We start from the raw sequence: 26,942 nt of genomic DNA on the forward strand, positions 1-26,942 counted from the left end.
ACGCTCTCCATAAGGTCTAGTTCCCGGCCTTTGCACGCCTTCAACTCGTCTAGGGCTGAGCCCTGCATGCCCAGAGGCCCCCAAAGGAGCTGACGGTAGATGGACTGGCGTGTGACATTAACCGTTGCTTGGGCCCTCCGGGGGACCTGAAACCAGCTCCCTAACTCCCTCCCCCATAAAAATGTCAGCATAAAGCTCTCAGCAGATTCCTAAACCCCAACCCTCCAACCTCCCTCCGAGGCCAAGGATCATCCCAGGCGGCAGAACTGGGAGTCCTAGTGGGTCCTAACCCTAAATCCTGCAGAAGAGACATCTGGATCTTTATCTTGAGGGGATGTTGCAAAGGTCCTAATGTCTACTTTGTATAAAGAGGTGCATGTACGGACACACTAAATTTAGAGACCTGCCTCACCTACCCCACCCGGGAGGATTTCTCACTGCTTTTGGGAGGGTGAGGACAACGGGTTCCATTATGATAATGCTCAGATGAAGCGCAAGTGAGAGATATTAAATGCATGAAACTATCCACTGGGAACAGTCCCAGTGTATCCAGACGGGAAAACTCAGAGCTGAAATACATCCTTTCACTTTGCATTATTTTACCATTATATGCTAAAACAAGTGCACGTCTGGGAGAAAAAAAAAAAGCCTCATTCATAAAGCATCTTGTAGGAAAGCAATTGTTGCTGAAACACGGGAGCTTGCAGCACCCTCCTCCCCACGACCACTCGCAAAGCTGCTCCTTTCTCCGCTAAAACAGTAATCGCCAAAGAGCCCAAGGAAATGGAATCCATTTTAAAGGCAGGGCAAAATTGTTAAAGTATTGAGCTCCAAGAACCCTTACTCTTCTCCCCTAAAATTCATTTTGCAGCTCCCCACCTCCCCCGGAATTCCGTGTTGAGGTATCTGTTAGCAACTGGACTCAAAGCTGCTTCAATCTCTTATTGGCCACTTTCTAAATTATTCTCTTTGAGCTTCTTTAAAGAAGTGCACCTGCAGAATTCTGACACACAGGCTTTGATTAAAAAGGGATCGGATTTTTTTTTTTTTCTCTGTACCTTATAGATTGTGTAGGAAGCCCAAGTCCTCTTTGAAGAAGCTCATAAACCATGCGGGCAAAGCTTTGGAAAACAGAAGAGAATGAAATGGTACATACCCCTCCGAAGGAATTACATACTAATCAACGTATTCATATTGTGTTTTTTTACTATTGTTCTTAAAATTGGCAGATGACACAAATGTTATAACAAATGCAAGATTCTCTGTATGCAGATGCTGGCAAGGCTGGGAACTAGTAACATTTCTCAAAGGAACTGATGATGAGTCTGAATCAACTTATTGGTTCAGATTTTCCTCAGCCGCGGGAGCCTCTGCTAGGCCGGCCGGCACCCCAAGCTGCAGCCACCGCCTGCACCTCCGCGGGCCTCCCGCCCCGCCCGCCCTCGCCCTCCCTAATTATGCAAACGGCCCGGGAGCTGGGCACCGGTGAGTTAAGAACGCAGGGCGGGGCGGGGGCACCGAGGGGACCGAAACACCACGCACAGGGGCCAACCACACTCATTTGCATCCCGGAAGATTCCCGTGACAGCTTGAGGAAGGGAGGGCAACGTAGAAAAGGGTGGCTGGGGGAGGGGGGCGGTGAGGTGGAAGGGCGGGGACTGCGAAAGAGTTTCCTAAAAAAATATTAAAAATTAAAAAGTTCGTGCGCCTCAGTCAACCAGCTCTCAAAGCACTGACACCAACAATGTTTATCCGATTTTCTTCCAATAAGTTAGCGTTTTCTCATGTTTAGTCTTATTTTTATTTTCCAAAGGGAAAAAAAAATCATGGTTTTCTTTTATTATCAGTATTACTAAGCTCGAAAGAACCGAAGTGGAAAATCCGGACGGTTGTCTCCAAGTGTATCTTGAAATAGACACTGAGAACCGAAATTGTCGCTCCGTTGTACGCCTCAGTTTTTTTTAGTTATTTAGCTTTTTTAAAATTTTTTGATTGTATGTGTATTCTACCTAATATAATTCTTCCAAAGCCAATCCAATATTTTAAAGCTAAAATTAAACTTTTTCTGTTTTCCTTTTGTATTTAAAACATTTTTCCTTTTTTTTTTTAAATTTTTCATTTCCTGTGTTTCTCCTCCTTGTCGCCAGTTTTACTACCTGGGCCTTCCCCAGACGTGTGCCTGTTAGTGGTGGTGTTGTTCAAGAACATCTTGTCCATGCCTTTGAGCGCCTCGGTGAGATAGTTCTGCAGGGCCGTGAGGGCGGCGCAAATGGCCGGGGCGCCGAAGCCGTGCGTGATGAGGCTGAAGTGCGTGAGGCAGCTCTGGATCCCCGGCTCCAGGATGGGGCTGGGCCGGCTGTTCCCGATCGGCGTCCGGTCCTGCGCCAGCAGATCCGTAAATTCTTTACAAAGTTGCCTGCAAAGGGTCGGGAGAGGAACAAAAAATCACCCTCGTTGTTGTAATTGGCATTAGAAAGGAAGCGCTCACACAAGCCCAGAGGCGCCGGGTCACCGTAGAGCCGAGGTGCGCGGCTAATGTGGGCGATTCCGCTCTGTTTCCTTTCCCGGCGCTCTCCTTTCTAGAGCAGCTGGGACTGGAAGGAAAGCGGGGGTGGGGAGGTTATGCACCGCTCCATCCCAAAGCCTTGCCTTTTTCCTCCTTCCAGTCTTCCCCACTTCGTTCCAGGACCGTGTGGACTCTGCTTTGGGAAATCCGCTTGGCTTTAGTGTTTGATTTTGAATATTCAGTAATTTTTAGCTCTTACTTGGCAGTTCTTTTCAAAGCCCTTTCCCCTCCTCTCCCCTGCCTCTCCAACCTCTTGGTGATCAGGCTGCGAAAGCCCTGAACGACTTAGGCCCCTGGGCCACAAGCCTGTCCCAGGCACAGAAGCAGATTGCTGGAGCCTTGCATGGCCCAGGGCAAGCAACTATTTATTCCAGGAGAGAATGCTGATTCCATTCAAAGCAAAAATCTGTTTACCTGCAGTATTGGAGGAGGGAGGTATTCTTCCCTTTTTTTCTTTCTTTCTTTTAAGTGTAGGCTACTGAAAATCTTTGTACAACAGGATTGTTGTCAATATAAAAGGATTCCCACATTGTTTAAATAAAACCTAAAGGTAGATGGTTAAGACACTGGGGAGGATAGATTTTTTATTTGTTGAAGGTTTTTATTTCCTCAAGGCACCTACAATTTAGAGGAATCTCCCAGCCTTAGAAATCTTGCGTGCCTAACAATTGTTAATATAGGAGGTGGACAGGAGGGGTTTCACTTGGAAGGTCCAATGGCTTGCTTCTGCTGGTGGTCAGAAGCATGACATCCCAAAGCCACAGCCTTTCACAGACTGGCCCACTTCTCCTGTCAGCCTGCCTCCACCCAGGCTGTGAGAAAAGAAAACCTACAGAACGCCAGTCCCAGGCCCCCCTGGGATGGCCTGACACTTGGTGACACCTGGCCTGGCCAACAGGTAAACAGTGCAGGTACCTGGAGGCCAATGTGAGGGACCCTGCCGAATCCTTTCCTAGGGGATTACTCCCAGGAGGAGTAATGGTTAAATTAGATGGAGAATACTTCCTCCTCCCTCACCTGCAGCAGCTGAAAGGTTTCTGGTTTTAAGACTGGTGGGTAGAGAGCACGAACAGGCATCCTCTCTCTACCATCTCTCTACTAGTTCTCCATTTGAAATGCACACATACCTCTTCACAGCCAGGAAGAAAGAGGTAACAGTTTTGACCTAAATAGGGCAGTTCTTAAGCCAGAGATACCTCAGAATCACCTGTGGGGTTCAAGTGCACACATCCTGGCCTCCACCCCCTGCTGATTCCAATTCAGGGGGTTTGGGGCTAGGTCCACGAGTAAATGTCTTGAAAAAGCTCCCCAGGTGATTCCGACACTCACCCCAGGTTAATAAGTGCTGGCCTAAGAGAAACCACAGGCTTCAAGGGGGGAAGTTACAAGCATTCCTTAGGGGAATGACAGAGTCGTTTGTGGAATCCTGTTATTTAATTTATACACTTTGGCTTTATTTTTTCCCCAAAGTACCTTTACTCTTTTATAAAGCACCAACAGGTCCCCCGCCACCAGACACCAGGGCAAGGGGTAGGAGGGCAGTTTACTGACAAAGATCTATTATATTGCTAGTTGGTACATCAGAGGAAAACCTTCTAAAAAGAGGGTGGGTGCCAGGTTTTGATCGTTGGAAGAGATGCTTAAAGTCTTTCCTTAAGTTTGTACTCATTACCAAAGTGCCAAAAAGGAAATTCTGAACCCGGGAGAACAAATGCTTAGAGTCAAACATTTTAAATCTTCAAAGCCCAAACCAGGGTCTGTAAGCAATTAAAGTTCTGGGACATTAATATTTTTTGACCCTGCGGAAAGGGGCAATCAAATTCCAATCACGTCTCAAAAACATCTGGACAAATTTGAGCAAATGATTTTTCAGCCTTCCATATATTTCTTTAAATTACGCTGTCAACGGAACAAACCCGTCCTCGAGCGCTAAATAAATGAGCGCCGCTGTTTGGGCCGCGCCTGTGAGAGAAACGTGCGGGTGCACGCAGCGCCGCCCACTGCAGGCCTGAGCCGGCCATAAAACACCAACAATATGACACCGAAGCCAAAGACAGGAGTAAATCAAATAAATAGAAAACCCACTGTAAAAGTTCAAATGAGCTCTAGACCTAAATTTAGCCAGAGATTTACTATTTTCCCCTCTGGAGTTGTAGTAAATTTTGCGTCTGTGGAAGATGCCAAACAGCAACGTTGGGAAGAGGGTAATTAGAGCTGTGGGTAGAGATGGGTACACGTCGGTGACATATAGACACCCTGAGCGAGCACACGTGGCCGTGTGGATGTGACAGGGAGATGTGAAATCTGGGCAGGAATATGCACCTAGGGACCCAGGGAAGGACTCGAACAAGGACCCATCCTGAAAAGATTTTCCTGCCATCCCCAGGGTTGGGGAAGAGAACTATAAAAAGCCTGGATTCTGATTAAGAAAGCCATCCTCCCCAGAAGCTTGGAAATAGAGCAGAAGAGGTGGAGACAAACCCATAGCCCCTAATCAACTCTGGGGGTCTGGGGATGGAGGAGAAGCCGGGTGGAGCTGGGAGGGCTTCCTAGCCAGCAATCGATAAGCTGCGTGTGCGTATGCTGCTTCTACCACTGAGCTCCTTCCCTGGCCCACAAAGGAGGTGGGCATTGCCACTCCCCCCCCACCAACCTCCTCCCAAGCGAGGTGGCTCAGCAGGGTAGGAGTCAGGCATGAGGGCCGAGGGTCTGGGACACTCACTTGGTGGCCAGCAGCATATTCTTTCGGGAGTGCAGGTCACTGGGGTCCGTGTGCTGCCGGTTCAAATACTCAGAAACAGCTTTGGCGGGAAACTCCGTTTCACATATGTACCCAAAATCCCGAGCTAAGTGAACAGCTTCTCCTGAAAAGACAGCAGCAGAGGTCATAATCAGCACCCGGTTCCTAATCATCCCAGGGCAGAAGATGCTCCCTGGTCAACTCTGTTATTATTTACAGAAGAGGCCAGCTGTTCGGGGCAAAAGCAAAGGTGAGACAGATGTTCAAAGTAAAAATGATTCTCAGGCCGAAATTAAAGTTGATGGAACGAACTTTGCTCCTGACACTCTTTCCAGCCTTTCCCTGATCATCCTTCCAGCCAAGTCCTAGCTAGACGTCCCCTGAATAGCTTCAGGTCTTCCACACCCCATAGTTTGTCTTAAGGGAAAGGTGGGCTGATGTAGTCAAGAGCCACCTTACAACTGCACATAGACAGTTGGCTGGATATTCAAGCCACATTCTCCCCTTCTTTTTAAAGCATCTGTTACACCTGCTTTAAATAAAATTTAAAAGTCCTCCTATCTTTTGTATTATCTTTTGTATCTTCCTATAATTGTATTAGAAAAAAATCTCTTATTAATAACTAGTGTATACAAACATAAATCCATGTCTGCATATGTCCACATATATTTTAAAAATATGTGTAAAACATATTTGGAATTCATATATGACTACTCATATATGGAACAAGTATTTCTATCCAGCAATGAACTATTTATTCTCCTTGTCAGTTTCCTGCTAGTTAGGTTTCAGGTTTCTACTCTTCAGAGGTTCCTGTCATCAGCCTCCTACTTAAGAACTTTCTACTGCACAAAGATGACATAGCAGCTATAGAAAACCTGGACATCTGAGAGTTCGCAGCTTATGTGGAAACCCCTTTCCAATAAAGCACTATTACCCTTTAAAGCACAGCATTAGGGGTTCAAGGGAAGATCCTGAACATGAAAAAGGGATATGTTGAACTATCCCACAGCTTCGTTATTTTTAAGGAGCATGACTTCCTTTTAATCATCATTATCATAGTAACAACAAAAGACTTCAGGCATGGTGCTTACAAGAATTCATAAAATTGGAAACTGCCAACCAAATATTGGAATTTCAGTGGATTTTCCAGTTTCCTCCCTTCTCCACCCAAATCCCTGTCTTGGGCTGAGACTACCTTGACTGCTTTTCAAAAGGAGGATTGTGATATTAGCAATTCTCCGAAGGGCAAAAAGTAAGACCCCCAGACTGAGAGTCAACTGCTAACAAGTGTGGGCTAGAAATTTGGTGACTGCTGCCCCTGGAGGGTAAGTTTGGGTCGGGCAACGTTGCCTTAAAGATGGCAAAGTGCAGTACCTATAAATGTGATGACTTTATGGTTGCTGCTTAAATAGTCTAAGATCCTCTCCTTCAAAAACCAACTCCCCACAGGAGTGTCATAACATCACATCCATAAAAACAGAAGAGAAAACCAAGACCTACATGTTAGACTCTAGAGAAAAGCCTACAACTTCCTTCATTAGGACCACTACCTGGCTGTATTTCCTATCCCTTCTCCATCTCACAAATTCAACTGCAGATCCTCTTATTCTAGACTGTGTAGAAGATGCTATTTATTACATACCATAAATATCATCCCCAACCCCAAAACGATGAGAAAATTAGAATGTGCTTGTTATAATTATGGCCCTTTAATTCACAACTGATGAATCTACATTGAAGGTCATATGTGACTCCCCTCCATGTTTCCTCACCACCACCCCCAATTTTCTGCTAGGCATGATTGGCCTTATTAAGCTATATTTCAATAACAATAAGTCCCAGGTAATCAGCAGGAGATAGGGCCCTGGGAGTAACAGGAGTTTTAAAATAACCAATAGGGGTCATGAATGCAATAATAGTTTCATAAATCGACAATGTATTTTCTACTACTGATGATTCAGAGGTAAAGTCTGGGAAGGAGAAGGGTACAGAATGGATTGCTGCTTACAGATTTACTCTTCCAAGAGGGTGTTTCAGACACTGTGTCCTGCACCTGGCGGCAGAGGTGACCCCTGCACCGGCTTGGAGGCTAGACCTGAGCCCTCTTCAGAGCATAGGGACCCTCACACAGGTCCCTTGGCCTCTCTACAATTGCCGGCTCCCTCTAAGTGAAAGGACCTTTGAACTTCTCTCAAGCAGCCGCTTGACATCTAGCTCATGAGGGCACAACAATTGCAATGATTTCCAGTTAATCATGAAACGTGTAAAATGTCAGCCTTCAGCCGACAGTTAAGCTCAGCCACTTCGTGAAATGGCCACACATCTTGCTTACCTTCCACCAGGGAGGTGAGTAACGTGACATTTGCTGCTTTGCGCCTGCCCGCGGGTAAATTCAAACCGATTTTTTCTAGCCTTTCTCGCAAAGATCGCCCCCCATTTTTCGATTTGGCTCTGAAATTGCAAGAATTAACATTCTGATTAACCTCAGAGTGTTCCTGAAACAAAGTTTAGACTTAGCAATCTGAAGCCCAGTGGAGCTTGAAGAGGTTTTAACTTGAGGTGAGCACATTTTCCCCCCTTCCTTTTGGTTATTTGCTGATAGTTTGCTGAGGTTTGCTTAATTTCTGCAATACAGAGCATAAAAAAAAAAAATTGAGTTGTTTTCTTTTTTTATCTCACGAGAAGAAAAAATGATACCAGATAGGAATAATAGGGTATAGGCTGTGGGTCCAGAGAAGGTAGAAGTTGTGCATGCACACACACAAGATCCTTCCTTGTCAAGGAGCCAGTTAGCTGAGTAGAAGCTGGGCACGCACAACCTTGCTGAGAAGAGGGAAAGAACTGGACGGTTAAGAGGAGAAGGCACTAGCTGCAACAGGTGGGCTTTTCGAGGAAGGGGTCAAGAGTCACTATAAAATGGAGTTGGGTTAAAAGGGTAAAGGGAGACTGAAACATGACACCAATGATGATGGTAATCATAATAACAGTAAAACTAACACTTTAGGGAGTTTAGTTATGTGATAAGCACTTTATATTATCTCAATCTCATAGCAAGTTTTCTACACACATACACTCAATGCCCGGGAGTGACTGAAAGAAACTTCCACTCTGGGGCTCAAAGGACTCACCTGAAAACTGACCCAAAGTCGAGCAGAGCAAGAGCATTCAGAGTGAGAAGAGTCCCTGGGTCACACCCTTACCTCCTCCCAAGGCTCTCCCTGTAGGTGCTAAGGTCTGAGCAAAAATATAGGAAAAAACCCACGTACTCTGACCTCTCTTGCCGTACTCTCCACACAGCCACTTTTAGGAAAGAAAGGAATTTTCAACTTCCAAATAGGCTAACTTGAATAGTTCATCTCATACAATGTCACCTTCGTATCAGGGACACTACCCAAGGGTTCAGGCGTTGGCAGGGACCTTGGGGGAGGCTTTAAATCTTATGATAAAAGCCACCTCCTCCCATTTTCCACAAGGAGTCTATGGATTGTCTTCCTCCAATATCGGATAGCATCTGAATGGCCCCAAGGAATAACTATTAATATTTCTAATGTGGCATCATTGTTATTGGTGGTGGTGTTACTGAAGAAAGGAGGTCATAAGCCTAGAACAGAGTTTTTCAAACCGCGGGGCACAAGGCATTAGTGGGGCGTGACCAACTTAGTCGGCCGCCAACTGCATTTTAAAACAAAATAAATATCAGTACAGTGCAGGTAAGAAGGGAGTTACTCCACGAAACTTCTGGTGTAGATGAGCGTGTGCAGGTTCTGGGTCTCACTCAGGCTAGATCACACCCTCGAGGTGTCCCCGGGGTCGGGGGGACCAGGGCGCCGGGCGCAGGCCAGGGGAAGTGGAAGCTTCCCGGTGCAGCGACGCCGGCGGGGGAGCGAGCGGCGCGGGGGACCCGGGGCGACAGCGTTGCTTGCGCGGGCGGAGCACGTGGGGAACCCGGCTCTCCCCGGCTGCCCGGTTGCTAGGCAACCGCGTCTGGCTACTTGTTGGTTTCCGCGCGAGCCCTCTCCTCTCACCCCATAAAGAATGGGTTGTGGGGTTTTACCTTCTGAGGACGCCGCCGAGGAGAGACGCATTGAGGCATTCCGGGGGCGAAAGCCGTCTCTGAACTTCCCCCACAGTTACTTTGTACTTTGAAGTGGAACTGAGCAGAGACAAACGGCCTGGGACCGAGCAAAACACCTCGCCGGTGTTGACGGACATGCCTCCCAGGAAGCCATCTTTATTCATCATCAGAGAAGTCACAGATTTGGGAGGAACCGGAACTAGAGAGAAAAAAAATATGCCATAAAGGTGACCGGGTTTCGATCCTGGTGACTGGCTGATAGAATGTGTCGGTGCGTGCGCAGAGGCGAGTCCACAGGACGGGCGCCAAGTGGTAAGCTGGAGGAGGAAGTGTTTGCTCCAGTGGGGCTGCGGTGCGTTCAGAGCACTGTGTACAAACAAATGGAAAAGCCATCACTCCTCTGGAAACTTACCCCACGTGTGTAGACATATGAGTGTTGCTTGCCACTGTCTCGCTCACTACACAAATCAAGAAAACAGGCAACCCAGAGTTTGGATGGTGCTGTGAAACTAGGCGACTCCTATTCCATCACTGCTGGCTGTGTGACCTTAGACATCTCACTGAACCCCTCTGAATCTTAGTTTCCTCATCTGTCCACTGAGAGTAATAATCATATTTGGTGCTGAAGCCTGAAGGTGATTATCACTACCAATGATATAAAATGGTGATAGCAATGGTCCTTATGGGAACCTTTCCCTCCTCTCCTATTGGACCCAAATCTATGGTCATCACTGGAGAAGATTAGGAGGCTGGGCCCCATCAGACACTGTGCCCAAGAACAGCCAAGTAATACCCTTAAGCTGAGGAGTTGAGCCCAAAGGAGCTGCTCATTTCCCATTCTTTCCTACATCATAACAACAGATTCATTTAGAAATGAACCCAAATGCTCCTCTCCAGTGAGAGCAGTTCCGCAGTGACATGAATTTTGTTTACAAATTAACGTAAAGCACCGGCTGGTGATTGTTGGGAGCAGTTATGATTTACAACAGGTGCCCTGATCAATCAACCAATCACTCTAATTCATGTGAGCGGTGGTCTTGCCTTGCCCCAGTTGTTTCATTTCGGCAAGTAATTGATAACAAACCGCACTCAAGGTATGTTTTATGCAGAAGTTAATAAGAGCTGACAGCTGGTTGCCACTGCTACCCAGGCTTATTCCCTCTCTCCAGCCTGTATCTCTGTTTAATTGTGTTTCAGTATCATCTGCACCTCAGGAAGAGGCGGGGCTCAGGAGAACCAGAGGGCTGGGAATGAGGAACAGCAAATGGTCAACCTCCCAGGTCCCTTGGCAGTCTCGCTCCTTCGGACTTCTACACCACTGAAGCCCATTTTCTTTCTGCAGGCTCTAGAAGCCACCGGGCAGGTGACTTCTCCTCCTGACCTGCCCTACACCTTAGCTTCTTCCACTGGGATATGAAGCCCTCAAATCTTCGAACAGTATTTGTGGGTCATCAGTCCAGGGGATTTATTGAAACGCATCTGGCACGAAAAAGGAGGCTTCCATTCTTCCTCTTTAATAAAGACTCTTTCACCCTAGAATCCTGGTAGGGGAAAGATATGGTCTTTCTACCATCTGGAGCCTCAAACTCTATATGTGAAACAAGTTGCATAACTTCCCTGTCTAGAACAGACTAACCAACACTGAGTATTTTTGTAACAGCTTATTCTCTCTACCACAGATTCCAGCATTCAGAGGATCTTTAGAGACTCCTAAAAGCCAGGCAGGTCCCAAAGCTTTTATTTACTATGAATTGCGTTTGGCCCTTTACAAACATCTTGTGGAAAAGGGCTTTCCTAGGGGAGCGGATCGAGGGACTGAGCATTCCCTTTTGCTACTTCTTAGAAGACATTTTAGGATTTCTGGATCTGTCTACAGAATCCAAGACCTTGTCCCAGGCTAGATGAATGATGTTAGATACCAGTGGATCTTCTGCACTGCCAGGGTGGTAGTGGGGAGCAACAGACAGAGGCTTTCCTCTTTCTGATTCCCCCCATCATATTCTCATCAGTGAAGCAACTTCCCATTTCAGAGTGAACCAATGAAAAGTCGAAGTGTGACTATTCATTAAATTTGAGTAAAATATGGAGTTCAAGTCACTTAATAGACAGTGATTGGGATAGGAACACCCTGTCATTTAATTCTCTTACACAACATCCACATCTATTTTAATCTATCTTACTCTTCACAGCAGTCCTGATTTCCACATTTCGGATTCATATTCAGACACTATAAACAAATAATTTATGATCATGGGAATTGGCATTGGATAACCTTGGAAAAGCGTTTCCCCAAAATATAGATGGCCCTTTGTAGTTTTAACACGGTATGAACTATAGAAATAAATTGTATAAAAATTTCATCTTTGATACTCAGCAACATTTTTATATTTAAATACTATTTAGAAATGATATTTTGACAGGAAAAAAAACCCACTAAGCTGAAAATAGTAAGTTCAGGATACTGCATAACCGAATATCTCCTGAGGATTGAAATTTTACCTGCTTCTCACAGTCCCAGATGCCAAATCTCTTGAAAAGCCAGGCCTTTAGAGATGCCGTATAACCTGCCCTCTAATTTCACTATTGTTAAGTGCCTGATTTACCTGACAAGAGCTGTTTCCTTTGGGGAATGTATATTGCTCCCTCCTGTGGACTGTACCTTTCTGCATATATATTACTACCTAAATATCACCAATCCAGTCAGCTTCTGTCAGCACACTGCTGTCTGGGGGCAGTTCCCCGCCGCCCCCCAAGACGCAGACTATTTGAGCAGACTTGCTTCAGATTTTATTTCCATTTTCTAATTTAAGTATCAATCATGTTCCCACCTGCTACTCTCTCATTCTCAGGTTCTAAACCTCTCTCCCATTCTAGTATTGGTCCCCTAGACTAGACCCGACACATTTCTCATCCCAACTTTCCTTTAAGTCCATAGCACTGTTGTCATCCACCTTCCTCTCACACCTGCTTAGCTCAGCTGATTAACCCCATATTTTATTCTCTTTGTCTTTTCCCTTCTGCTTTCCTCCAGCTTATCAATAAACCCAGAGAGCAACAGGGCCCGGTTGATTTGTTAGTAATTATGAGCACACTGTTCCTGCTCACGGAACCCAGAGATGACGAAGATAGGTTTAAAGCGACAGCAGGAAATGGTAAGGAAATGGAGCATGGCAAAACTCAGCGTGAAGCTTCCAGTTCTTTACATGTTTACAATTTTCTGTGCATACATTAAAACTGGGTTTTTTCTTTTTTTCTCTTCAGTTCTCAGTTGGATAGCATGGGCCAACTTATGGATGTAACACCCGTAAAACTTCTTCCCCTCCCTTTTTATATTGGGGAGAAAAAAAGGTTTAAAAACCGATCAATATTTCATTACAGTGACTGGAGTGTTATTTAAGAGAGAGGAAGGAAAACTGATTAGAGAAAATATTATTCATTAGTGGACTATATAGAGCCAAAGTGTTAATAGGCTAGTTCTTAATCTGTACTCTTTAAATTTATGTGGGAAATCGTAGCTTTGAGATCTTTGTGTCTGACTAGAAACAGACTCTCTGTGGGTCTGATCTGCTGGTGGGGGAGAAGGAAAGAAATGAAAGCATCTGCTAGATTCAAGGGTAAGTCCCTCCGAAAGGTGCTCAGACTTAAATATGTAAACTACACTGGGAAACCAACAAGAGGTTGAGCATTGCTTAAAACAATTCTTACCAGCAGAGCACCCCTTTCCTCATACTTGCATTGTTTCTCATCTACCTGAAGGCTAAATGTTATTCCATATGTATATATAGCATGTGTATAAATGTGAGCACTGAAATCCTGGCAAGAAAAATGAAAGGATTGCACAAAGAAAGCTGGAACATAAAAACTACAGACATCCAGTGTTGGCATCCTTTAGGGGCAAAGTCTAAGAAGGTGGACACTGAGTTGGGTCCTATCGCTAACTTGACATGTGGGACCTTGAGAAAGTCACTTATCTTCTGTCTCAGTTTCCATACTGGGGCGTGGAGGTGGGGGTTGGAGAAGAATGTCTAACCTTTCCAGCTTTGAAATTCTATGAACTCTGATTACTCCCTGAGAGGCTGGAATATATCTCAAAGTCTCTAGTTGAATAAATACCTATTGGATCTAAGTCAGTTCTAGAAATGTGAACCTCTTCCTTTGAGAGGAAGCTCACACCCTTTCAGAGGCTCTGACAGATGTGTTGCTTTTTACCTTCTAGGTCAGAAGGAAGAATCCCAACAGAACCCATTGTCATTGAAACTGGCAATTTCTTTATCCCCCACACCCCAAGAAAATCCACACCAAAGTGTTTATGTGGGGAAGGGGCCAGAACTAATGGAAAAAAAAAGTAGGAGAGAACCGAGGCTGAACTGAAACTAACCAAACAGGATATCCCTAAGACCAACAAAAACGCCCCACAGTCACAACATTTGCACCTTGGACTCCAGCCGAGATAGCCTTTCCAAGAAATCCTAGCATGTTTTCTGCTAAGGTGTCAAACCAATTGTATATTGGCCTCTGATTGCACCAAAAACTTCTTCTTAAAGCCTAGGTGAGCCTTTTTTCAGTTAGGCTGTAGGATGGTGACAGTGATCCTATATTAGCTGGGCACCACCCCACCCCCTCCCAGCCCAGATTCCTAATCTTAATGGAACTGAGAGTTCAGAATGATTTTTTAATGTCTCGTTGGATTTTTAGACTGTTAATGTACCGAATCCTTCTCATTATTACTTTATTGATTGCTCATTGACCAGCCCCCTTCAAATCGTATTAACCACCCTCTGCCGGTTTAGATTAGGAGAGTTTAAAAAGCACCTTTCATTACTCCCCCCAACACCCGCCATGGAGTTGAGACTCCGCGCGGCTTAATGGGAGCTCTAATGGGGCAGCTAAGAGGAGAGGGGCCACGGTCCCTGCCGATTGCATTAATAGCTCAAAGGGGGCCAATACAGAAAATTAGCGGTAAACGAGCTCTGGAGATCTTCAAATGAAAGAGCCATTTATCACGCTGGCTACCTTCACTCCACTCGTTTGCTCTCTCTACTGGGAACAACTCATTTCCTCTTAACTAAATTACTTCAGAAATGTCAGCTAAGCCCAGATAGCAAACATAACAAGAGAGCTAGCCTATAATCTATGGGTGATATCAACAAGGGTGAAAAATTGGACTGGTTAAATTTTAGGAGGAAGCCCTTCCATAATTAGAGAGAGAGAGACATAGAGACATAGATCCTTTATGATGAAGTCTTCTGGCTTCAATATACACAGAGGCAGAGACACCTGAACCCCGGCCAGTTGCTGCGCTTTTATTAGAGGTAGAATTTTAAAAATCTCTCTAAAAGCCCATTAGAAAATAAATTAAGCAACTGAGTCCCCTGCCAGTTGCTGAAATTTAGAATATTTAGTTCAGAAAACTTTCTCACCTCCTCTTTTATGAAATTAATCTCTTGGAGACATCCCTCATAAAGGTGGAGGAGGGGACGAAGATGGGAGACCAGGGGGCAGGGAAGGAGCTAATGAACCCATAGCCTTATTTTAAGTGATTTGAAGTAATCTAGAAAAGTAAATCCACCTCTTATTCTTATTTTGCCCATGGAGCTCTAAAGATAAAAATATGGAATTAGGATCTTTTCTTCAAGTAATAAAGCAAATACCTGAAATATTAAATAATGGAGTTGACCTAACACTTCATATTCAAAACCACACCGCCTAAATCAATAAAGTGACTGGGATGCCACATAGATGTTTTAAGCCACACATTCTTTAAAAAAAAACTTTTGGGACAATGAGAAGTACGCCATGTTTCCAAAACAGAACCAGCAACTTTAGTCAATATTCTCCTTTTTTTTTATTCCTGGAGAATCCCTGATACATGAATATTCACATTTCACTACAAACATATACAAGCCCTGAAACCAAAGCATCCCACACCTAAAAATATTTCAGCTCCATTTTGCTAGGCAAGCTAAGTTTCAAATATTTTTATTGGCTTGGCTACTAACAGCATTTCTGATTGGTCATCTGTGGGGCATGCCCCACTGCCAGCCCAAATGCTGTTTCTAGAATACAGAACCCTGGCTAAGGGGTTCTAGCTTTCCCCGAAAAGGAAGGGGAACTAAAACAAAAAAAGAAAAAAAGTGGATGGAGAAGCACCCCCTCTTCCTCCCCCCTACCCTCTATCAACCAGCAATTAACCAGAAGAGAAGACCCAAGAGGAAATGGTGAAAGTGAGCTGTCAGCACAGTTGCAAATCTAAGCACGGAGCCCCGGGTGTCTGAGCAAACCCAAAAGCTGGCATTAAAAACCAAAATGATGCTATCTAAAGAAGACAGGGAGAGACCTTTGGAGCAACACTTAAAATAAATAGTTTTGCCCCAAACCTTACTATTCTTCTTCAGGATATTACATTCCAAAGCCAAATGGCATCATTTCAAATACAGCTTCCCCCTCCCGCCTCCTACCTCTCAAAACTACTTTTTCTGCATTTGCAAAAGAAGAAAATGTAGAATGCCTCACCCTGTTTGGAATCCTTACTTCACAGTCTTCCTACTCTACCAGCTTGACTCCAGGTTACTTTCCAAAACATCTTTTTCTTTTAACTGTTTTTGAGAATGTTGTGGTTCACATGCATCGTAAATGACTGAAGCTAAGGACTGCTGACACCAAACATAAGGACATGTCTTTTTCCAGTATTGGTAAGAAAGGGTTACAGTAGTTAAAATTGTATCTCCAAATACCAGTTCTTGTGATAATTAAAGATTGCAGTGTTTACATTCAAGCTCCTAAATTTGGGGCATGTGAGTGACATTCGGGCCTCTTGGCAGCCACACTAATCGCCAGGCATTCACCCAGTGACTGTCAGAGGAGGGGGGAAAAATTAAGCAGCTGCAATACGCCCGAAATGAGTTATTGTAATTACATTTAATTAGTTTAATTAGTTAATTATTTTGCTTACAGCTGTACAAGAGACTGCAAACATTTGTTAATATCACATGCCCTTTAACAGTATGGGGTGATTCCACAGTCACACTAAATCATGAATGCATATGTAGGAAGATTTAGAAACGTGCATAGGCTGTCTCAGCCTCTCAGGATGCGCATATTTAGCAACACATTTGGCACAATTTAAAAAAATAAGAAGAAGAAACAAATCATAAAACACAGAGAACTGGGAACAAAATTACCACCAAAAATTCAAATACAAAAATAAGGAGAGAAGGAGCGGTCTCAGTGACATAGGGTTTAGCTCAGGAAACTCCAGTTATCAATGAAATAATTACAGCACATTTTTTTTTTTTTTTTTTTTTTTTTTTTTGTGAGGAGATCAGCCCTGAGCTAACACCCGCCAATCCTCCTCCTTTTTTTGCTGAGGAAGACGGCCCTGGGCTAACATCTGTGCCTATCTTCCTCCACTTTATATGGGACGCCGCCACAGCATGGCTTACCAAGCAGTGCGTCGGTGCGCGCCCGGGATCCGAACCAGCGAACCCCAGGCCGCCGCAGCGGAGCGCGCGCACTTAACCGCTTGCGCCACCGGGCCGGCCCCTACAGCACATTTTTGAAAGCAGTGTTTCCCAGCCAGTTCCATACATGACGGTATTCCATTATTTAAGATGTCTCTAGAATCGCTACCAAACATACCATGAGAAAAATGGCAATAGTCTCCCTCTGTCTCTCGAATCCGGGGTTCTGCCTGCGGTTGCCCCCCCCACCATTTTCTTCTTCCCAACATGCATGTTCACCTAGACAGCTGCTGTCCTATGATTGCAAACAAACATTTGTGTCTTATAAAATAATGAATTCCCCCAAAGTGAAAACTCATCATAAACACAAGAATGCACAGGAAAACTCTGCTTACTTTTCGGGTGAATAATCCATACCTTTTTTTATGACAGACTGGTCCAATAGATTCATGCCGCTGTTATTGGCATCTTCAACTGACTGTGAATATAAAAACATCACTATTCAAATTGACTGGATATTAAAGAATCGCGCACATAAATCATGTCATTCCAAACTGGAGTTTCTGTTATTTCCATTTATATTAATTCACAAAAGGAGGTTTTATTATTATCATTATTACCTCCAAATCTACGTAGAAATGAAATTCACCCAAATTATAAATTCTTCCAATGGAGGAAGAGGAAAAAGGAAACTGAGAGAGACATCTGGGATGTAGTACTGGTTTAGTTATTATGTTAAACATAGATATTACATAGACATATAAACTTTTATATTATTTGCTCTTATGAATTGTGAAAACTTGGCAACAGCTGAAACATTTCCACCAATATTAGTAAGAGCAATTTCTGTTTTCTATCCCACTGCATCTTAACCCCAGAGTCATTTTACAAATACATAATAGTTTACATTATAGGATTTTAATTAAAGTCTGAGCAATTTGGAATGGAATGCAAACAGCAACACACAGGAACACGTTTGCATGCTGTCAGGACCGCACACCCACCGCAGTCCATACACATCCCTGTGTGCTATGAACTTCTTGATACACAACGACAGTCCCTCGGAGGAACCTGCACAATTTGCTCCCCCTCCCAACCCTGCTGCTGCTGCTTCCCAGCAAGGAGCACACCTGTTAGGAAGGCAATCACTACAGACACACAGATACACACAGAGGCCTGGATCCTCCCAGTCAGCACCTAGGTAATGGCCAGGCGCATTCATCTTCTGTGTCACAGTTTCCTCCCAGAGAAGGAAAGTTTCAACCCTGGGTATTGGCAGCACTTCTGAGGGAAATAGCTGTTGGAATGAGTTTCTCACTGTCAGGAAGCAGAGAACAGAGTTCTGGCTGTGCATCCCAGGGCATCCAAAAGCAGTGGATTTCCTCCTCCTCCCCTCCAATGACAATAAATGCCAGGTCTTTCCCAAACGTACAGCTGCTTTCCTTGATCCTTAGAAATCTAAGTTTGGACCAATTTGTCACCCACTCTACTACAGAGTAGTAAAAAGCAAAGGGGTCGAGAGTGAGGTTGTGTTTTCATGGCACCTCCCACCCACTCATGCTGCATCCCCAGACAGGGTGTGTGTTCATCACAGCGAAGAGACTGTCGACCCTGAACAAGCAGCGCATTAGAATGAGAGGATCTAATCATGGAGGGGGGCGTGTTAATTTGTTTCTTTTCGTTTTTACTAGTCACTCCTGTTCTCAGAGGGGTGAGGAAAAAAGTTATTCTCCATAAGAACCGTTTTCCACGTTGTAACATGCCATACACATCTTAATAAACGGTAAAAAGCTTTTTTAAAAAAATACTTCATGTAACTTGTTCGAAACTCTTCAGGAGACGCCACCACGCACACGCGCGCGCACACACACGATTCACGCCTTTCTATGCTCACGTGTCTACAGTGGCGATGCGTCCACGCAGGACACAATAAGTCGCCTGTGTCTTGGGCAGGCAGACCCGCGACCTCGCTGGCCAGGACCGTGCGCCCCCACACCTCACCCTCACGTCGGTACGTAAATATGTATATACGCCTCATCAGCGACGTGGGGTAGTTGTGGTAGTTAATGAGAAGGCTCTTGTCTGATTTTCTATCTAATTACGGCCGCCTGCTGGGTTTTTGTACAGGATATTCACGCAGCATGCTGGCGCTTAATCGTCACAGGGAGGATCGTAAAGATTTAATTAGGACTGCATGCGGAAGCGCAGAAAAACAACTCAGACTCGTAATTACTAGACTTCTTTAGTTAAAAGTGATACTAGGGGTTTCTTTAAGACATTAGGGTGTGTGTGTGTGTGTGTGTGTGTTGGGGGGGTTGACAACATCTTTCTATGCTTATACTCGTGGGTGGTAGAGGTGATGAGAGGTTACAGAGCAAAGATGGGAAGAAGAAAAGAGGTGTTCGCGGCAACTAAACAAACTCCAAACTAGGTGTCATTTCATTCTTTCTTTCTGATGCTGTTCTCCTGAGTTTTTAGCACTGCCCCCCGCTCGCTCGCGCGCGCGCGCTCTCTCTCTCTCTCTCTCACACACACACACACACAATGGGTGAAATGTAGCATACCCAGAACCCAAACAGCGATTTGCTAGTTTAATAGCCCCTGTGAGTAAATTGAAATAGAAATTGACAGCGTTTTATAGTTTCATTTAAAAAATATTAGAAGCATTTGGTTAATTAGCTCTCCTCCTTCTCCTCTCTCACGGTCGGGGCGGTGACACCGCGTGTGTGTCTGGGTCACACACACCCGCCCCCCAACCCTCGGCCAGGTGAGTACCCCTCGCTGTGAGACCCACCCGCCCCCGCAGCGCCCTCGGGATCTGTCTGGTCCTTGGCTGGGTTGGGGGTAAAGGGGATCCAGAACACACACTAGGCCCCTGAGATCGAACAAGTGACTGAGGTCCAGGCCGAGGCACTCTCTGGTCCCTTTTAAAGACTTGTGGGAGCAGCCAACTCATTGCGTGGTGCAAGGAATGTAGAAACCTCGACCCGCTCCTGTAACTTTAGCCCCCCCGCGCTCCAGATCCCTAACTCGGAAGTGGATCCTACCGGATGGAGCAGATGCAGTTCTGTTCCCAGGTACACCTCCTCCCCTGCCTTTCTTTGTCACCTGCCCTGTGTCAAGTCAAGCACACCCCGGCCTCAGGAGGCCTGTCATCACAGCAGAGACAGAGATCGTCCTTGCCCCGGTTGTTTCCCTCCTGGGATAGGTGCGGGGTGTATCCCCCCCGCGATCCCTTGCGCTGAGGGTCGTCCAGAGAAGGTCCCGGGGGCCTCCCCACCTCGCCAGACCACGGGCTGGGATGCGGCTGGGGGAGGAACAGGGCAGAGGTGGGGTGGAGCGGCGAGCATGCGAGGACCAGGGCCTGCACCTTCTCTCCTCTGGGCGCTCTCTGCCTCTTCCGTCTGTGTTCCCGACCCAACAACTCCGTCCGCCTTACGACGCTGTGACAACGGTGTTCTCCCCAATGCACACTGACCTGGCCCTGTTTTTCTCTCGCCCTTTGCATCTGGCCAAACATTCAAAACCCCTCACAAGTCTATCTTTTAAAAAAATCTAAAATCAAAGAAATCTGTTCCCTCTTTCCGGGGAATTTCTGGGCTCCCCCGCCTGAGCCCCTCGGCCTGCAGGGTGGTGGTGACACGGCCCGGTGTTAGCATTGCCAACAGCAATGGTGATGAGTAGATCCACTTTCATTATCTAGCACTTTGAACCGTACTCAGAAAGGTTAATTTAAAAACTTCGCCCCTAGACACATATTACCCCAATGTATTAAAAAAAAACTATTAAATATTTCCTTTCTCTTATGAAATTCTGAAATAAGCAATAGCTCTAGACAGGGACAGTCAAGCTCCGTTAAATCCACAAAACCATCATTCTTATTACTATGGGTAAATCCAGTCACAAATCAGGTGATTCCATCATTTTTGGAAATAATAAATAACTGAATTTTCTTTAAAACAATAAACCATCATAGACTACACACAGACAGGATTTGATGTTGTCACCACATTCTAATTGTTCAAAATACATTTTCTTTTCCCAGCAAGGTAAAGAAGGATTCATGCACCCTTTTCCCTTTCCCATTTCATTTTCCTGTGCTTCAGAGGTATGTCTAAAATGATGCATAATATATACAACTATGTCAATGAGACCAAAGTGTCAGTTAAATACCTTTCAACCATATTTATCTTTTGTGGAGAGTATTTAAATTAGGGAGCAAAAGGAGACCTGCTCAGAATCACCCAGACAGTTTTTAGAAATCATTTCTTTGATGTTTCTTTGTTTAGTTTAAACAAGTATTTTCAAGCAAATCAGGCTCCATTGTGTAGGTTGCAGATGGGATAGTGGGTGGGTGGGGGAGTGTTTTGAGCCTTTTGTTTTAAGAAATAAACACGTGATGGCTCTTCAACTGGGATAGTGGAGAGGAGAGGAGAGTATTAATGGAGGGGGAGGGCTGGAGAGGGATGTGGAGAATGTTGCTCCTCCATCCTCTAATGGACCAAAAGGTGAAAAGAATCTCCAAAATGGTATGTGTCCTCATGGACTCCCAAACAGAATTAGGGGTTTCCGGGTCTCTCCTCACAAATATTCCATTTCTAGGGTGATGACTCTGGAACTCAATTATCTTGGAAGAGGGCTCTGCAGCTTATGGGACATTCAAAGCAAGATCTGGCTTGGACAAACATAGCGCATGTTTTTCTTCCAAGGTGCATTGTCATGCTTAACAAAGTCTTTGCAAATCTAGTAGGAACCTCTGGAGCCTACAGAGGACCCTGTGCCTCCATGCTGCAGCCCCAGACTCTAGGCACCCGGTCTTTACCTGCCGTGTCAGCGGGCCAGGCCCACTTGGGACGTTCACGGGGGTGGCTTGGGGAGGGTACGCAGCTTGCTCGCCCAAAGCGCAAGAGAATAGGAAGGTGTCCGGTAGCTAAGGCAAGACAAAAACATCTAGCCTTGATTCGGAGGATCGTAAACTATCAAAACACACATATATATTTTTCTCCTTCGTGATTGCATTTCTAGTGGTTCTAGCTTTCATAATTGGTCCTCCAGAAGTCGCCACTATAGAACCATACACGTATACACATAAACATTTATGTCGTGTCCCGCTGGTCCTGTTCTAAAGATGGAAACTACCTCCCCCAATGGAGACAGAGCTGCCCCTCCCCCGCCCCTCCCCTCTCCTGGGGCATTCGTTATGTATTTACTGTCTTTTTCGTTTGTTTGTTTGTTTGTTTGTGGTTACCTGGACGTCTTCCATTCCGGGATGGCCGAGGCCGTGCAGCGAGAGGCTGTCACCCATGCCCGCGTCCAGGCCGTGGTGCGCCGAATGCAGCAGCACGTCCGGCCGGCGGACCGAGTGGTAGTCCCTCCGGGGGTCGAGGCCCGAGAGCTGGGGCAAGGCGGCCCGAGGCTGGGGCAGGAGAGAGCCGGCTTCGGAACCCACTTCTTGCCGCTGCCGTTGTCCCCAGGGGTGCTGCTGGGGCTGGTGCAGTGGGTTCAGGGAGTAGGGGTCATTGACGTGCGAGTAGGGGTCCTGGCTCTGGTGGTAGGGGAGCGGCTGGTAGGGGGGCGGGAAGTAGGGCGGCTGGAAGTCTGACGACGGGGTGTGGGACAGCGGCGGGGCGCTCGAGTAAGGTCCTTGGGACACCGAGCCCAGCTGGGAGAGCCTCGAGCTGTGGCTCGGGACGCCATCGTGCCGGTCCTGGGAGCGGGGAGAGGGGGAGAGAGAGAGAGAGGAAGAGAGAGAGAGACAGAGAGAGAAGGGGAAGAAAAAAACACACAAGCGACAAATGGAGAAGCCCGGCTTCCGTACGTTCCTCCCGGGACAGGGGAAGCAGGAATCTGAAACAGCCTCCCAAGTTGACTCAGAGGGCACATGATTTCAGCAATTCCAAACGCGAGGCTTTGGCGGAAAATGGGGAGAATCACCCACTTAACCAACATCTGAGCCTTCCGTTGAGAGCGCAAAGCGCAAAAGGGGTGAGGGTAGAGTAGCTGTGTGTCTGGAGGGGGACTCTAAATTCCTTACAATTCCTCAAAAATACAGGAGTCTTACAGATGGTATTTGCTCTTCTGGGCGTTTTAAACTATTTTTTCTAACTCTTCCAGAGGTCCAAAGCATCACAAATAAAACTTCATACTATTTGCTGTGCTGTTCCTCCAGTTCAAAACCAACTGCTGCCTTCACTGGCAACCCAGCGGCTGACCAGGACCTCTCCAGACAACCTGGTAATTCCAGGAGCTCGGAGGAATCGGCCTGATCTGAGGTCCCAGTCACCCCTCCCTTGCCAAGAGGAATTAAATAATTTAAATAGTGTTTGATTGAAATGGATCTCATTCAAAATCATATCCTGAGCCCACGTTAAGTTGGGTTGTGGTTCCCAGGAGTTATAGCTAAGGTTGCCTTTCTATATCTAATGCTATTATACTCCAGGGTGTGAAAATGAAGGACCTGGTCCACAGAAAGGAAAAAAAAGCCCAGACAACGTATTGTTGGTCCTATCTGGAGTGATAAACTAAGTGAAAGGAGAAGGGGAGGTGTGTGATGAGAGGGATGTATAAGTTCCTCCCTGTCCTCTGTGAAAATGATATGGTAAAGTCCCCATGGTTCTTTTTGGAGAAATAGTCACCTAAATTTCCAAAGTGCAATGGCAAATAAAAAGTTTTCCTGTTCGGCCTCCCCCCTCCCCAGCTGACTCATGGAGCTCAGAGGGCAAACACACAATGCAGAGAAGCAGCTGCAGCCTCGTCCAATTATGGTGCTAAATTACCAAGCCAAAGGCGCTCAAAGGAAGACAGAGACAGAGTGAGACACACACACAGAGACGGAGAGACAGAGAGACAGTGAGAGGAGGGAGCATGCAATTCTGGTACAACGTGAATCCAAACTCACCATGGATGAATAGGTGTGGACTAACATCTGGAAAAAAAAGCCTGGTTACTGCTCAAAATCAAACAATGATTAAAAAAAAAAAACAATCAAGGAGTCCAGCTGAGAAACGAGCTGGACACAGGAGCCGAGCTTGATGTGTTTCCAGGACAAGCCATCAAAAAAAAAAAAAAAAAAAAAACTTACTCTCCCCCACCCCCAAACAAGATTGGCGATGCCTGTCCTGTCACACAGACAGAGCTGTTCCCCGGTCTCTGGCTGTCTTTTTGGCCTTTTTTCTCCTCCCGTCCTTCGGGGTTCCAGACGCAGTCCTCTTCCACCCGAAGCTGGGCTCAGACTGCTCGGGCGCCCCTTCCTCCCTCTGCTTGCCTACACCGCCTCATAATAATTGATATTCATGACTATTAATATTACACGAGTACTTTAAAGGGAGAATGGAGGACAAATGGAGCGTGAAGCAGCAGCGAGCGCAGAGCTCCCCTACTATTGTAAATGACGTTCATTCAGTGGAGAATTACTAGATGTAATCAGACGAGGGGGCTGGCAAAGGCAGACTGGGGAAAAAGTTTAGCAGGAAAGAGGCAGAACTTCAATTAACTGAGCCGGGGACGCGCGTAAAGCAGCCCTTGCTCCCCTGGACGAGGCAGGGAGGGAGAGCATCGCTGGGGGCTTGTGCAGGACGTAGGTGCCCTTGTTCCTGGAGAGGGACTTTCCTAATGGGAAGAATCGATTGGCCTAGGTGCTTTGTGTGCATATTAAAAACAGCATAAAAAGGCGTCGCCTCGTCACTTGGAGGAGAGAGAAAACTGAACCGGTGGGCCCGGGTGTTTCCAGTGATTTTGCGGACTTTCACTGAATATCGGAGATGATGCTTATTTATTGAAGGACAGAGGCAAGACGGGGGCTTTTCATGCCTTGTGCAGCCCTGCCCTCTTCAGTGCTCATACAGCCTGTGATTTTTACCTCAATTTAAAATACATGCAATCAATCTTCAAGTACGCTAAACTTATCCTTTCCAGGCAAAGCCAGGGGCAACAGAAAACCTTTTTGGATGTTTCAGGAACCCGTTCAACTGGCCTGACTGCCATTTCTGTTAAAGTTCAACCTTCCTCCCGACTTAAATAGGCTCCTTCCACTGGGCTGCGGGTTCTCCTATATTTTTGAGCAGAAAATTTAGGTAGACAGGAATACCTGCAATATTCTCTGTCTCTCTTTCTCTCTGTCTCTCTCTCTCTCTCCTCTCTCACTCCCTCTTTATTCTCCTCTCTCTTCCCCTCTTCCACTCCACCCCTCCCTCCTCCGCTCTCCCTCCCTCTGTGTTCTCTCCCTCCCTCTTTTCCCATTTAGCCAGTTTACTTTTCATTATTAAAGAACGAGTTTTATCCTTACTTTTAGAATCCACTGAAATCCCTCTAAGAACACCCCGAGCTATTTGCACCGTGGCCCCATCCCCGCCAGTGTCATGCCCACTCCAGGCGCTCACATTCTTTAGGATAGTTCTAGCGCCTTGGATTTTACTATTATCCCGCCTGTTAGAGAAAGAAAAGGAGGGCGAACCGAAACAAACCCCACCAGGCGGAGGCGCGGCTCTCCGTTACAGTCAGTACACAACCACAAAGAGGAAAGGAAAACCCCAATCATCATTCCGCGGAAAGACGAATCTCCTCTCTCTCTCTTTCTCTCTCCCTGTCTCTCTCTCTCTCTCAACCCCCCGCCCCGAATTAGGATTCAGAGCTGGCCAGAGCTGGGGGCCCTGGGCGCGGGCGCTGGGCGCTGCCCGCGGGACGCGGCCAGGCGGCGGCGGCGGCGGGGCCCGCGCGGGCTGGTCCTCGGAGCCCCATCCTTCCCGTAGCACTGGGCCAGCGGCGTCGGTAGGAGCCTGCTGGCCGCTTCTGTGCGTTGCCGGTTCCTAGTATCCGCCAGACGGGTCTCCCCGGGCTCTCCGGAGCCGTCCCGGGGCGGCGGGGTCGCGTTTTCCGCCGGTTTGGGAGGCTCTGTGCGTCCCACCGCCACCGCTTCGTCCGACCGAGCGCTGCCCGCGCTCCCCGCCCGGGACTTTGTTTCCCTGCCTCCCTCCTCTCTCCAACTTTTCCTCTTTACAGTCTCCATTGCCTGCCTCGCCAGCCTCGACCTTCCCCCTTCCCTAACTTCTCTTCGCCTTTCCTTTCGCCTTTCTCGAAGCTTTTCTTTCTTTCTTCCCTCCCTCGACGTCTCCTCCGAGTCTTCGCTTCCTCCCTTCCCCTTGCGTCTAATTCGAGGTCTCCCAGGCCATTCCGCTCGGAGCGAGGTTCCGCGGGCCTCCGCCGGCGTCCCCTCCCCGCCCCGCCGCGCGCCCTGCGCCCCGCCCGGACTCCTGCCTCGCCCGGGAGCCGCGGAGCCAACCGCCGTCGCGCCAGTCGGCGCCCGAGCCCCGAGCGGACCCGGCCCCGCAGGCGGCAGGCGCCCGCCGGGCTGCGGCCAACTTCTCCAGCCCGAGGACGAGTTGCGTTGGCCTCAGCGCTGGAGAACAGTGCGCACTGAACGTGGGCAGAAAATTTCGTTAAAAATGCCAAAGCATGGGGTGGTTTGGACGCAGTGACCCTCAAAGATGCAAAACGCAAGAAAAAAAAGAAAAGAAAAAATTGTCTGCTACGGCCCCTTGGATTTTGCCCTATCGAAATCCATCTATCCATCTGTCTATCTGTCTACCTCCCTCCTAATTTTCCATCCTCTACTGGGATCCGTTTGTTATCGATTTCAGAAATTTTATTGAAATTAAAAATTAAAAGCCCGAGTCTGTTACGAATGAGGCTTGAAATCCTAATTCTCGCCCACACTCAAAACGAGCAGAGCCTCTGCCTTTATCAGTCTATTTTCTCTGCCCACATTCGGTAGCGCCACATTCCCCATCAGAGCCTAAATGGAGGGAGGCGAGGAAGAGAGAAAGAAAAATAAAAGGAAAAAAAAAAAAAAAAAAAAAAGAAATCTCCTAAGTTAAAATAGTCAGATTTCAACCTTAAAAGTCCTTTTTCAGAATAGCGAAGTCTCCCCAAGCCAGCTTTTCTAAAAGTTAGAGAAAGCTGAGAAAACCGACCGGAAATCTACGAGTAAATAGCTTAAAAATGTATATCAGTTGGGGTGTCAAGAAGCTCAAATTCTCTATCTGCAAAGCTCTAAGATGCATCTGGGGGTGTCGGCTCACCTCATAGATATCTTCGTACTTG

The 26,942-nt window shown here is 46.6% G+C and overlaps 1 protein-coding gene across 1 annotated transcript; it reads right to left on the reverse strand.

Moving 5' to 3' along the window:
• Nucleotides 1-1,475: 1,475 nt before the first annotated feature.
• Nucleotides 1,476-25,383, reverse strand: TFAP2B (transcription factor AP-2 beta). The gene is made up of 7 exons (XM_058555456.1): nt 25,297-25,383; nt 22,093-22,551; nt 17,262-17,322; nt 9,364-9,583; nt 7,642-7,760; nt 5,289-5,430; nt 1,476-2,416 (listed from the first exon to the last, which is right to left on the reverse strand). Exons 1-7 carry the CDS (start codon nt 25,381-25,383, stop codon nt 2,116-2,118), a joined length of 1,389 nt encoding a protein of 462 aa, XP_058411439.1. The 3' UTR covers nt 1,476-2,115.
• Nucleotides 25,384-26,942: the final 1,559 nt, after the last annotated feature.

Source organism: Diceros bicornis, chromosome 14 (assembly GCF_020826845.1).
Source record: "Diceros bicornis minor isolate mBicDic1 chromosome 14, mDicBic1.mat.cur, whole genome shotgun sequence".
Lineage (NCBI taxonomy): Eukaryota > Metazoa > Chordata > Mammalia > Perissodactyla > Rhinocerotidae > Diceros > Diceros bicornis.